Genomic DNA, 13,979 nt, shown 5'->3' with positions numbered 1-13,979 from the left:
ATAAATTAATACCTATTAATTCATTATTAATAATGCAGAAATGTTAATCCATGACCTCAAGGTTAGATTACTGTAAATGCTTTAAAGGGATAGTTCGCCCAAAAATGAAAACTCTGTCATTAATTAGCAAGGAGATCAGTAAAATAATCCATGTGACATCAGGGGTTCAACCGTAATTTTACAAAGCTATGTGAATACTTTTTGTATGCAAAGAAAACAAAAATAATGACTTTATTCAACAATTTGTCTCCTCTGCATCACCCTGGTGCCTTTTTGGAGAATATCCACTGAATGTAAACAGTGTATGCTAGTCTGTGACAGCTGCGTCATGCGGATACGTTGTCACATGGATTATTTTACTAATCTCCTTGCTACGTTTCTGGACCTTGATCATGGTAATTACATTGCTGTCTATGGGAGGGTCAGAGAGCTCTCAGAATTCATCAAAAATATCTTAATTCTTGTTCCAAAAATGAACAGAGGTCTTACGGGTTTAGAATGACATGAGGCCAAGTAATAAATGACAGAATTTTCATTTTTGGGTGAACTATCCCTTAAAGACGCAGTGGATTATTTTTGTTTCTGAAGGGAATGCTCCCCCTGATCTGCCTAAATATGTCTATGTTCGCGCCAATCATTCGTGATCCAGCTTCACCTACAGAAGGAGTGAGTATAAGGTTATTTTATGAATCTTTGCAAATCGCCTTTCCTTATAACGGGCTAGTTAGCTTAAGTAAACAGGGGTGAGTGGAGCTCATTAGCATTTAAAGGAAAATTCACTAAAATGGCTTGATGAAATCAGAGCTGTTTTTGAGCTCTGGCAAAAATGGTGTTGTTTTACACTACCACTGATGAATAAATAAATAACTGACTTTTCATTAAGACCCTAAAGAATCATATCAACTTGTGGAAAATGGGCATCCGGTGACCCCTTTAACAATCAGGACTGGATGGGCAGGTGAAGTCATGAAACATTTGTCAAAACAAAAGGAGAGATAAAGCACCATCATTTAATTTGATTCAGAAGCATTTTTCACACTTAACTGAGAAGTTTATTTTATGTTCAGGAGATTGAAAATTGCAAGCAATGTGGCTGTGTTTGTGTGGGACCTCATAGTAGTGAAGTGACCTTTCAACCAAATACACACATTTATCAAAGAAAGTATTCAAAGATTTACATTCCTATCAGTTAAGCCCCTGTAAATTTGAGGAAATAATAACATTGAATTTAAGTTTTTTTTTTCGGTAATGCTTTAGATTGCAGCCCACAATTTACAGTGCAAGTAAACAGAACTTACAGCATAACTTTTTTGTCATTATAGATTTATAGAATAAACTGTGCATTTATAGCAATTTGACAGGATTTTACCATCTTTGATTTACGGTTTTGATCCATAGTCCTCAAGCACCATTTCAGCTGTTCAGTTCTGGGCTTTACCGCTCATCAGTTGTCACTCAACGTTGTGAGAAAAACACACTCCAGTCCATTTAAAAAATATCTCTCTCCTTTTCGCTTTGGTTAGTTTTCTTCTATTTTCCACACATATTCCTGTCATGAGCGCCACAAACATGATAGACTCGTCTCAAACGAGTCCTCCACATTCCTAACCCAGTACCGTTGGGTTACTTATTACTGTTATCAACCCAAATTGTGTCAGATCAAGCCAGCTTCCTTATCCAACAGTCTCAACCAAGCTTTTGGATTGAAACTATAACCCAGTGTTTTTTTTATAGGTGTACTATTAAAACTTACACAGTGTATGCTCTTGCTAAATCACTTGCTAATATAAAACTGCTGTTTATCATAGTAGGTCATACATACCACGTAATATTAGAATAGGTAGCCCCTTCAAAATACTTACAGTTTCAAAATACTTACAGTATAAATAATTGGTAATTTTACAGGTTGTTACCACTTTATTCCCCAAACTTCACATTTTATTCCATTATTATTTTATTCACATTTATTAATGTATTGTATAGGTAAACTATAGTTTCAAACAAGAGTTACTCTGTAAATTATGTTTACTTGCACTGTAAATTGTGGGCTCTAATCTAAAGCATTAACTTGTTTTTTTTTTACTTGTTTTTTTTTCAAAGCATAAGTTTTATTGTCAACTAGTGCTGTGCAGTTTATTAACACACAGAACAAATATTATAAAAAACCATTGCATATACAAGTCCTGATTACACAACCCTAACCCTGACCCTAACATGATGAACAGTTGTTTGCCTAGAAAATTTCACTTAATCTGTCCACACTTTGAGATGGTGATAGTTTTTGTGGGTTTCCCATCTTTAGTGCCCAGCTCTCCGATTCTCCTCACCACATTCATGCCCTCTTTGATAAAGCCGAAGGCCACATGCTTGAAGTCCATGTGCTCTGCTTTCTTGAGGGTGATGAAGAACTGTGAGTTGTTGGTATCTCTGCCATGGTTGGCCATGGACAGCAGCCCTGACCCTGTGTGCCTCACCTCGAAGTTCTCATCTTCAAACTTATTTCCGTAGATGGAGTTTCCACCCGTCCCATCATGGTTGGTGATATCACCACCCTGAGTGACAGCAGGACAAAACACAAACACTTATTTAAATAGCCATAAAAAAACAAAGCTAGAAGCAGAAACACTCTAGATATTTCAGACCATCGCCATGAACGTCTCTGTTTATACCTACTGTTTGATATGTTTAGTTCATAATGTTCCATATTGACCCATCTTGCTCCAGATGTTCAGAAGACCTATTTTCTTTGATTACTTTTTGTTAATATTTAGAATAAAAGTTTTTATATTTTCTGTCTTAACATTTTTAGACATTTTGTTGTGTTTTTGTCATTTTTATTTTTACATCATTTATATTCATGTTTATTTATAACCTTTAGTCTGTTTTATTTTAGTTATTTTCAGTTCATGTTTATTTTATTTCATACAACAGTTACTTCTGGTGCTGAAATCTGATTAGCTGAGAGGTATTTCCAGCTATGCGTTAAGACCCGCTCACACAGAGAACGATAACTGTAACAATAAAGTTCTAAAAATTGTTCTAAATATAAGAGTAGTGGAGTTTACTCCACAACTATAACTATACAGAGGGATAAAATCATTTGGACCACTTTCAGAATTATTTTTCCACCTGATAAACAATATAAAACATTGACAGTTAATCAGAACTCATTATTAATTTGTATCTAAAATCTCAAAAAAATCAAAATAATCTAAAATCTCAGCACCTTGGATAAGGCAGCCTATGTAAAAATCTCAGCACCTTGGATAAGGCAGCCTATGTAAAACTGTTTATGGAGCAGGTAAATGCCTACAATTAATGTTTTTGATGTTTTAAAGAAAAAAAAATATTTAAAGAGTAGAATGTGGGGTTAATCATTTCATAAAACTTTTTATTTATTTTTTATTTTTTATGTAGTACATATTAGTAGATAACATGTTATGTTGTAGGCCTAAGTCACCCAACCAAGATTGTTTGTTTTAAACCTGGCCATCATTTTAATTAATATTTTAATGTTTATGCAAACAAAAAGTTCACAGTGCTGCTAATTTTATTTGTTGGTTGTTGGTTTTCGATATAAAACTCATAATTTCATTGTATGAGTACTTTTTGAACATTTCCAACACATTTTAACATTACTGTGATAATATAGATAACCATGATTATGGTCATTTTTTTTCATTCTGTGATTCTGAAGTAAAAAAAAAAAAAAAAAAAAAAGACTAAATTTGATTTCTTGCTGATTTGATATTTTATAATAATGATTTTTATAGTTTCAAAATATAAAGCAAAAAATAGATATGGAAGAGTAGCCCTAGAGTGCACTCTGGAACGACGGGGCGTAGCGACATATTTAGGCGGAGCAACACATATCACCAAGCCCAAATTAAATTTCCCCCGCCTTTGTCATTTTTACTCCAAATCTGTAGGGGTAGTTTATGATTAAGTAGTAGAACTACCACGACTACAGCCATGTTGACTGAGGTAAGCAAATCTGGCTATGAAAGGTAATCACAGTCGCTCAGTCCATCTCTATCTCATTATACTCTACTACACATAATACAGTGAGCTTTTAACACAATGATAAACAAGCTTTCAATGAAGCAACTCAACGTTCCTTCGTTACTAGTTCTAAAGTGATGTTTTCGAATTAGAGTCTTCGTCTCAAACTGTCAAACTGAGATTTGAATCTGTGATGGAAGGAAATAGATCTTCACACAAAAGGTGGTTGTTTCTTATTTATTTACACACTTGTTGCATCACACTGTTGTGTAAAATCAATATCACACAAGTAGCCATGCAATATTGTGATTTTGGATTAAAATGGCAGAGAGGAAGTCTGCCACGTCACGATTTCCTGCAACACTTTATGTCATGTTTTACCTTTAATTGTTTTCACTGTGGATTATCAGTGCTATTATCAATGCTGATATTATTAAATGTATGATCAGTTTGTCTGCATCTGTCAATGCAGTGTGATTGGCCTCTACTGGCAGTGATTTGTTGTTTTGCACCACATCCAGTGTAGTTGGGTTCTGTTGTCTTTAGCTTCGTTGTGCTGCTCACATCATGTTGCATAAAAATCCCAGGTGATCTACCTGAGACTTGAACCCATAACCTTGGGCTACAAGTCTGACTCTCTAACCATTAGGCCACAACTGCCAAAGTCATTTCCCTAACAACAAAAACCACAAGAAAAAATGGAGGAGAAGATAGCCGGTGGAGAGATCGTACTAGTTTCGGATCACAAGGAGTTGTATGATATGAGCACAAAACTCTATCTAGTCTAAAATATCCAACTTTTTCTTCAACGCAGAAGTAAGCCTATGGGCAAGAATTCTGTGTCATTAGCCGCTACTTTGAAAAATAAATTGTTTCTGAAAGCAATTTTCAGATACAACGAAAAAAAAAAAAAAAAGGGATAAAAACAAAACTTGTAGATAAAATAATCTGATATATAGCCTATATACAATTTAATAACATAGCCTAGTTTGATATGTGCACTGGGTGTTCGTCAACGATTGCATGCAGTCGGAGAATCTCGTGTTTACAGCTCCATAAAATAACCTACTGGAAGCTCTGTAGGTTTGCTGTATAGGCCTATAGCTAAAAATATTAAAACTACAGACACACAGTAACATTTTAAAATACTTCCATTTCTGAACAAAAAAGAATGTAGGCCTAGTAATTGATGTCATAAATACACAATCCTGAATTTTGTTTTAATTATCCATCATACAAAAAAAAAAAAGAAAAAAAAAAAGTCTTGTATAAGTTGCATTTTCAGAAATAATAACGGCAGGCCTAATAATGTTTTAATGTACCAACATTGAACACTATAGGATATTTTAGTTCCCCTCACTTTACAACAAATCCTTTAAATTTAACCGTATCAGAACAGAACAAGAATTTAAAAATATATAATTCTATCGATCAGCACGGTGAACAGCTGCGCTGTTTCCAGTGAATGCAGAAGCATAGTGTGCGTGTGAGGCGCCGGCGTGATCAAACAGCTAAAACATAAAATAGACTAGGCCTACTCCATCATTTTTGGTCATACAGTGAAGGCATAGGCTAATTAGAAAATTTAAAAATAATAGCAAAGTTAATAAGAATTCTTTCTAAATGCAGTACTGTTCCTATTTCGCTCTGCATAACCTGAATGAAATAATAATAATAATAATAATAATATTTTGCTAAGAATGAACTGAAATGAATACCTTTAGCTTTTAATCTGTGTATTTAACAGCCTGGGAGACCTTTCCAGGGCAGTACCCTGCCTCACAGACTAAAATCAGGGTGCCCAATAAGGAGACAGCACCAGAGGTGAGGGGGCACAGTGACCGAGGTGCCTGGGCCGGGCACCCTCAGGCCCCCCCGTGCCGCCGACGCTGTGTACAGCAAAAAAAATTGGATGGAAGCTAGACCCATACAATTTACAGGTATTTACAGCAAGAAAAATGTGGATACTGCAAACGGTGTATCATCCAACCAGAGCTCCAAAAGCTAGTGCAAGAGCCAATTTCTCTACATTTCACTACGGCTACTGTTGCAGCTGTTTTTAAAGCCCTCGGCTGCTATTTGTAACCAAAACACTGCCAGCTTTTTATTTTAGTAAAAAAAGCTCTCGTCAACTTTTTCTTGTCGAAAAAGACACTAAGTGTGAAAATGCCCTAACTTGCCAAATACTGACAGATGTGCATTTTTTTGTTGATTTTATAGATAACAATTGCAATAATGATTGTTTGACACTGAGCATCTAATTCAAATTCTGAGGCATGCTGTGTTTTCATATTAACATATTAACAGTGGGTTTTCACCTGACACATGAAGCCAGGGATGATCCTATGGAAGACAGACTGGTGGTAACCGAAGCCCTTCTCTTTCGTACACAGAGCCCGGAAGTTCTCCGCCGTTTTGGGGACAATGTGAGCGAAGAGCTCCATGACGATCCTCCCAGCATCCTCACCATCTATGGTGATGTTGAAGAACACCACAGGGTTGGACTTTTGTGAAAGCGCCTCGGTGGCAGATGTCTGAGCAGCGTCAGTCTGCGTCATGTGGGTCTGGCAGTCTGTGAACGCTCGTCTGAAGGACTCGGCCAGCTCTGGAGTCTTGAACTTGGCCGCCAGCTGCTCAACTTTCCCGACTCCCTCTGTGTGTGAACAAACATGCAGATGTGAAGACAACGGCAGGAGAGATATGTGTATGAGGAGATGAGTGAGACCTGTACCGGAGTAGTCGGTGGCAGTCCACACCAGTGCGTTAGCCGAGATGTTCATGGGCTTGAGCTCGATGCTCGGGCTGATGGTGTGGTTGGCGCAGACATTTAGCACCTGCTCACGTCTCATTACCACACGGTAGCGCTTTTTCACAGGGTGGCAGAGGATCTTGATGTCTCCCACGCCACGCTCCTTCCACTGATTGAGCTCACGATCCCAACGGTACAGTTTGGCTCTTTCTTTGAACAGGATCTCTTCGTCCTCCTCACCAGACTTCACCTCCACCTGCAGGAGAAACGTCAGCACATGTCACACTTCTCTAGAGACGTGAAGATCAGAGCTAACAGCATTACAGCAAACGTTCACCTCAGGCAGAGACACGATCGGCTCAAAGTGGATCTCATCACTATCATCATCACGGCCCTCCTCTTTTTCTTCATTTTGTGTCCCTGCACTTCCAAAAACTCAAAAAACTGACATTAACAATATAAAATAAAAAAATATAAAAAAAAAAGTAAAATATATATCACAGAATAGCTTATAAAACAAGATGTTTTGAAAAGTTTGAGCTTGTTCACAGGCTTTAGACAACAGGTAACATGACATCAGAAAACATAGCCTGTCAGGAAAATACATTACTATAAAATGCAAGAAATGTACATCATTCAGGTGAAATAAATTGAATGATGAAATGTGTAGGTTTTTAAAAACAACCGAAAAGACCTAATGATCTGCTTAAGGACATCATTTTCCAGAGTCAAACAAAATTATATTAGATTAGAATACAAATAACATTGATCTGTGTGTTTAAGGCAGCATTAACTCCATTTACTGTATGCAATAAAAACACTATTTATTGTCAGAAGACAATTATTAGGCACTGACCTTTTTTGGCAAATGCAAATTCCTCTGTACTCTTGGTCAAGTCTGCAAATGAAAACAAACTTGCAGATGCAAATCCAGAAGAAAGACCTGCTGGAGCAGAGCAAACCCACATCAAACACTAAACAACATTCAGCAGGCAAATTATTTAAAGCTCGTTTGAATGTCCCTTTACTTTACTCTTAGACCCTGATCCTCACTCATCATGCTTTTTATCTTATCATTGTACATTTTATCCTGTCCTGTCTGAATAGGGCCAACAGAAGAATACACACATGCACACACATACATATATATTACTGCTCTCATAGAACTTTGCCTTGTCATGCGAATAAAAAAATAAAGTTTAGCACAGCAAAAATAGATGTAGCACAACCCTCTTAAGTAATTTGCTTGCAATGTTCTGGTTGCCATGACAACCTAACATGTTTGCGGCTGATCTATGTGATTATAGCAAAGTCACTTCAATATGGAGTAAGGTTTGACCCCTGGAGCTCCAAAGTCAAGCTACTCCTGTGCCTAAATGTTTAACCCCACCGGACCAGTATAGTTCAGTCGACTGTCCCAGCCATGGCCAGACCTCACTGTCAAGCCCCAATACTGGATACTGAACTAGTCTCAGTAATGCATTTCACAAGAGCAACCTACAATGATCAGATGCTCCATCAGCTCCATCCACATACGGCTTTCCCTTCAGATTCCTCAATGCGCTTTCAGAACCTTCAGCTGTGCAACAGAGTGAAAATACACTGGTGTATATCTGAGGTGAATCATTTCACATAATCACACAGACCGTCTGGCTACTAGGCATGGCAATCAAAAGCATATGCAAATTAGCGTGAGCTTTCAGGAGTTTAAGTGTACTGAATGACTGGGGGAATCTTGCATATGATTGACAGTTCACCAGAACATCCAAATATGATTATTTAAACATTGTTATCACTCCCTAGCTTGAATTTATGTATTTGTGTTAATAAGTAAAGACAAGTCCCACCCTATAGTTTTTCACATTCTTAAAGCTATTTCACTCAGAACTATGTCAGAATACAGAAATCAATCAACCGTAACTACTGTAACAGGACACTACTTACAGTATGAATGGTATATTTAAAAAATCAAAATGGCAAGATGTAGTAGAGGTTTGCTTTTGATACATTTGAATTGATGTTGCTTTTTCTAGTTGTTAAGGCTCAAACAAGCCTAAGATATTGACTTAATAACAAAGGGAATGGCAAAACTAAAGGATCCATGCTTACCAGTATTAAAGGGACTATTATTGTGACCGCAAGCATCTACAGACTGATCTGAGGAACTTGGAGCTGCCTCTTTTTCTTCCTCTTTGTGAACTTCAGCAACATTTTTGAGGAGGTCTGATGTAGATCCATTTTGTGACTGTTTGTCTGATGTTTTTGCCTCAGATTTTGCAATACCAGAGTTGAATACATCAACAGACACTGGCATGGAAAATGAAAAATTTGAACTGCTTGATGACTTTTCAGCCTCAGTTGTAGAGGACTCAGTCTTGAAGCCTTCTAAGGATGCTTTATCAGTTCTTGTACTGAACTGAAAAGCATTGGCTGGATTGGCTTTAAATGCTGTCGCAGCAGGTTGGCAGACAGAGCTACCAAAACTGGAGGTAAAAGAGGAACTTGACGGAGCAGCAGAGGTCTTGTTTTTCATATTTGGTTTTGCCGTCTGACCCAAAATGCTGTGGCTAGGTGTAGCCTTATTTTCTCCAAGGAAAGTGTCACAATCCCACTGTCCATCTTTTTTAGCCAGAAATAACCCTCTTTGCGGTGTTGCATTACTTTTTTCAGTGCTGCAAGGGGCAGTGTCACATGGGACCGCTGGAGCTGCTGACACTTTCTTGTGTTGTGGTGCATCAGCCTGAATTGTTTTCTTCTCGGCCTGAGCTCCAGAGCCAGCAGATGTCACCACAACATCCTTCAATCCAAACCCAAAAGAAACTGGTTTTTGAGATCTAGATGTGAAGCCCTTCAAGCTGACATCAGCACTGGCGGTGTTCTCAGCAGAAACTCCAGACAGTCCAAAAGAAAACAGTTTGGCTGGAGGAGCCACTGGAGCAGAGCCTTTGAGTTCCTCTATAGGTTTCACCTTTGCTGTAGAAGGAGTTATGAGATCAGTTTTTTTGGATGAAATCTGAGGATATGCTGGAGACTGGTTGTAGCACGCAGAGGGACCTGTGGTAGTAGCAACTGAGACAAATAAAAGGAATGGTTTTAAGTGAGTCTTAATTATTGTATACAAATGTGGTTCTCTTTTTTGGTAACAGTCATTCTCCATTTTCAGGGTTTCTGCAGGTTTTATGAAGGTAAATATAAAACCTCTTTATGACCTTGCTAAAACCAATTAAAGAGAGAGAGATATGTCAATATGCTCTCAGTATGTTCAAATGTTTAGCAAAAATTACATATTTAGGGCTGTATGAAATACATTTTTTCTCTCTTAATTGAATTCATAAAACAACTTTTGGACGTTTATTAATTCATTTACAATAATAGGGCCATATGAATTTTTTTTGTGATTATTCCTTAAAAATGAAATTGTAATAATAATAATAGTATTACTTGTGATAATAGTAGCATAATTACTTTATGACCTAAGTAGATCTGAGACTTATATTAAATCTTGTAAAAGGGGCATAATACAATACCCTTTAAACGTGGCACAGACCAATAGAACCATAAATAAAATCTCTAATGTATTTGTAAACATGCTATGAGATGATGGAGGACTCATTTCTGAAAGCAGATGAAACTCCAGGACTGTACCTCTGTCTGAGATCTTCTTGAGCTCCTCTTTGCAGAAATCCTCCACTTTGTCTCTCAGCTGACGGACAGATTCTCTCAGGGCATCAAAAGAGACGAGAGAACTGAAGGGATCATCATTTACGTCTGTAGCTTCAGGAGGTGCTGAGAGAGACTGGAAACTCTACAGAAAACAGAAATCAAAACTTATCAGCTCCACACTTCACCCAATAACCTGCAGGAACATCAGATTTGACTTGACTGATCTTTAGTATTTCACCTCAGTCCAGCACTTTCACTACATCAGCTTCATTCTTCTAGTATTCATTAAATTACGTTAGAGCTACAGACTCTAGTATCTGCTGCTTACATTATATATGAACACTCTAGACAATCATTTGGATGATGAAAAATCTACTAAGATTATAAATGTCCATCTAACAGCTCAAGCACATCAATGGCGTCTCATTGAAGAGTTGAATTGATTTGCTCATTAAAAGTAGCTCAAAGGCTCTGAGTGTACAGACCATTATTTAGGGTCTAACTTTGGAGCTGTTAGTGACTGAAAATTCACAAGGACCCTTAAGACACGATCAGGTTTTGTTTGGTTTCAAACCAGAAAGAAATATTAGTTAAAAGGGTGAAATGTTAGTGAAGTTTTGTCACATTCTGCTCTCATGAAATGTTTCTCTGTGAGTCTCCTGTCACAGCAGGATCTGGCTCAAGTCCACTATGATCCTGTTCTTCTAGATCTCTGTTACCTGCAGGAACAGGATGTGATACTGTGTGTGTGAAAGCTGCTCCAGCTCAGTGTCTCTCCTCCTCAGATCATTGATCTCCTGCTCCAGTCGCTCCAGTTGTCCTTCAGCTCGACTCACTGCAGTCTTTTCCTGATCTCTGATCAGTCGTATCAGCTCAGAGCGGCTTCTCTCAATGGAGCGGATGAGCTCAGTAAAGATCCTCTCACTGTCCTCCACTGCTGTCTGTGCAGAGCGCTGTTAGGACACACAATGATTCAGGCTTCAGTGAGTCTGAACTGAGACTGAGACAAACTTCTCTTCTTCTCCAGACTCACCTTATGAGACTCCACAGCTTCTCTCAGCTTTTGAAGATCTTTCTCTCTCTGCTGGATTCTCTGCTGGAAAGTCTTTTGCATCTCCTTCAGCTGGTGCTGGAGAAACGGATTATCGTAAATGTCAAAGAAACTACTATGAACAAATTAATTCAGTAAAAGTAGGGTGATGTAGTTTATCTGAACTGATAACCAGTGGCTGTAGGTTCAAACTCCAGTAGGGATGATCGGTTATAATCATCATATGTGAATTAACATGGAGCATAAGGACTGTTTCACACTGCAAGCATAAGTATTATAAGAGTGAAACTGACACTGACAGTGTACCTGCTGTTTAACAGACCTGCAGCTCTACACAGAATGGTCCCACTTCATTAGGTGGCCTTAACTACTTTGTACTTACATTCAAATTAATCATTTGATACAATGCACTTACTGCGTACATACATTTTTTTTACATTGTACTTATATTTTTAAAATACATCTGTAATTAGTTTCTGTACTAACACTCATAGTTACACTGTTGACCCATCCCTTACACCTTAACCTAACCTCAAACCTACTCATAACACCAAACCTGTCCCTAACTTCCCACCTCAGCAGATGTTTTGCAATACAGCATAAACACAATAAGTACATTGTACTTATTTTTTGGATTTAAGTACATAGTAGTTAAGGCTACTTAATATAAAGTGGAACCCATAACATAAACTGACTTGAAGCTATAAATAGATGAATCTGGTTTCAGATATGGAAAGTCACCCATCACTGCATTTAACTTGCATTTTGACTGATAGAAGTATATATGTTGTCAAACAATGGTTGAATATTTCACTTCATAATTTTATGTTGCTTAATCAAGGCCAATTTTATGAAAGATTATATTGACAAAGGTTTCAGACTTGGCAGTAAAACTCTTCTTGCTCCTCTTATTTTTTGCTGACATGTGCAGTGTGAATGCTGTAAACTGTTAATATGCCAATATAAACAAGCCAAAGTGTTAACAATACTTAATCAGTGTCTAGTTCTAAATACCTGTGTCTCTTTCATCTGTGTCGCAGCTGATACAGTGTCATGGTTTTTATGTTCATCCATCGCACACAGCACACATATACATTTCTGGTCAGTGCGACAGAAAACCTCAAGAAGCTTCTCATGTTTCTGGCAGATCATCTCCTGCAGTCGTCCAGTGGCATCAGTCACTTTGTGTTTCTTTCCTTTAAAGAAACTCTCATGTTGTTCGAGGTGATTCTGACAGTAAGAGTTCAGACACACCAGACAGGACTTGACGGCTTTGTATTTTCTTCCAGTACAGACATCACACTGCACATCTCCAGCTCCAGCGTAACAGTCAGCAGTTAGTTTGGTCTTCTTCAGTTTCTCCACCACTTCAGCCAGCACAGTGATTTTAGCTAAAGCAGGTCTTGGACTGAAGGTCTGTCTGCACTGAGGGCAGCTGTAGACTCCTTTCTGATCCTCCTGATCCCAGCAGCCTGTAATACAGCTCTTACAGTAACTATGTCCACAGGGAATGGCCACTGGATCCTGCAGGAGATCCTGACAAGCTGGACACGTGAACTCAGCCTGAGAAATTCTAGCTTCTGCCATTTTACTGCATGAATACAGAGACAGAGAGCTCAACTGGACTTCAGTTTCTCTTTCTCTGAACTCAGGTGATTCTTGTTTCCTGCTTTTGTGTTTGAGTGACGTTTGTAAAACAGGTTTGTCTGCGAGTATGTAAAGCTGATTCCTCATTCCTACTCGACACACCTAGCTGTTATTAAAGTAAATATAGAGACCTTGGCTTGTTGATTCAGGTGTCTTTAATTAAAGATCAAACTAAACTCTGTGGGAATGTGACTCTCCTGGACTAGAATAGGGATTACTGATAATTTTATGTTTACTAAATGTCAGTCTCAGACAAACAATCCAAGATTATAAGTTACAAGGAATCAGGACTACGACATAAAAACACTGCGGTAAAAACTGCATCCTAATTATTAGTCTTTTTTGTAGGACTGAAAACTGTGTCCAGATTTACAGTTTGTTCATTATCACTCTTATGGATCTGTTTTCTAAAGGGTAATGCAATGTCGTAATTAAAGTGGTTTCACTAGTTCACACTGTATATGAAGGGTTTATTTCCAAAAACATAACACTGTTTTTTTTTTCAAAAATTATATTTTTTATTATGTTATCATGTTTTTATTGTGTAAGTTAGCTCTATTTTTTATTTATTTTTTTATCTAATCAAAATAACCCAACTGCAGTTTGACTGAGATTAATGCACAATGAAAAAAATAAGATTTTCGATACCGATTACCAGTCATTACCGGACTGGATCAAGGTGACTGCAGTGACCATCTGATCTGGCTGGCTACAGTGACCTAGGAATAAGAAAGAAACAGATCATTCTTCTTACGATGTAGCGAGCATAGACATATAAATACCTAGACGCCTCATTGGCCGCTTTGAGCCGTTGCTGCGATACGTTAACGCGTCCGCCATGTTTGTGAGGGCAAGACTGCCTTAAAC

The 13,979-nt window shown here is 37.9% G+C and overlaps 2 protein-coding genes across 3 annotated transcripts; both read right to left on the bottom strand.

Annotated features, from left to right (window-relative positions):
- Positions 1–1,029: 1,029 nt before the first annotated feature.
- Positions 1,030–7,328, bottom strand: LOC122139486 (E3 SUMO-protein ligase RanBP2-like). Its single transcript, XM_042737607.1, has 5 exons — positions 7,301–7,328; positions 7,089–7,186; positions 6,734–7,007; positions 6,321–6,655; positions 1,030–2,552 (listed from the first exon to the last, which is right to left on the bottom strand). Exons 1-5 carry the CDS (start codon positions 7,326–7,328, stop codon positions 2,244–2,246), a joined length of 1,044 nt encoding a protein of 347 aa, XP_042593541.1. The 3' UTR covers positions 1,030–2,243.
- A 238-nt stretch (positions 7,329–7,566) lies between these two features.
- Positions 7,567–13,979, bottom strand: LOC109078720 (E3 ubiquitin/ISG15 ligase TRIM25-like). Of its 2 annotated transcripts, none has more exons than XM_042736255.1 (7): positions 12,480–13,979; positions 11,448–11,543; positions 11,134–11,367; positions 10,397–10,556; positions 8,861–9,820; positions 8,253–8,330; positions 7,567–7,697 (listed from the first exon to the last, which is right to left on the bottom strand). In XM_042736255.1, exons 1-7 carry the CDS (start codon positions 13,197–13,199, stop codon positions 7,582–7,584), a joined length of 2,364 nt encoding a protein of 787 aa, XP_042592189.1. In that variant the 5' UTR covers positions 13,200–13,979; the 3' UTR covers positions 7,567–7,581. The 2 variants fall into 2 exon arrangements, with proteins under 2 accessions (XP_042592189.1, XP_042592190.1); XM_042736256.1 differs by having other exon boundaries at positions 7,567–7,694.

This window comes from Cyprinus carpio, chromosome B13 (assembly GCF_018340385.1).
Source record: "Cyprinus carpio isolate SPL01 chromosome B13, ASM1834038v1, whole genome shotgun sequence".
Lineage (NCBI taxonomy): Eukaryota > Metazoa > Chordata > Actinopteri > Cypriniformes > Cyprinidae > Cyprinus > Cyprinus carpio.
The sequence above is the reverse complement of the archived record's forward strand: the minus strand, read 5'-3'. Positions and strand labels throughout refer to the sequence as shown.

Excerpts from the sequence above, each read along its gene's own strand:
- LOC122139486 (XM_042737607.1), bottom strand. The coding sequence starts at position 7,328 with ATGTCATGTTACCTGTTGTCTAAAGCCT. Across the intron at positions 7,008-7,088 it reads CGATCGTGTCTCTGCCTGAG|GTGGAGGTGAAGTCTGGTGA; the intron begins GTGAACGTTTGC and ends TTTCTCCTGCAG. Across the intron at positions 2,553-6,320 it reads TCCCTGGCTTCATGTGTCAG|GGTGGTGATATCACCAACCA; the intron begins GTGAAAACCCAC and ends GCTGTCACTCAG.
- LOC109078720 (XM_042736255.1), bottom strand. The coding sequence starts at position 13,199 with ATGAGGAATCAGCTTTACATACTCGCAGACAAACCTGTTTTACAAACG. Across the intron at positions 11,368-11,447 it reads AAGCTGTGGAGTCTCATAAG|CGCTCTGCACAGACAGCAGT; the intron begins GTGAGTCTGGAG and ends GTGTCCTAACAG. Across the intron at positions 10,557-11,133 it reads ATCACATCCTGTTCCTGCAG|AGTTTCCAGTCTCTCTCAGC; the intron begins GTAACAGAGATC and ends TGTTTTCTGTAG.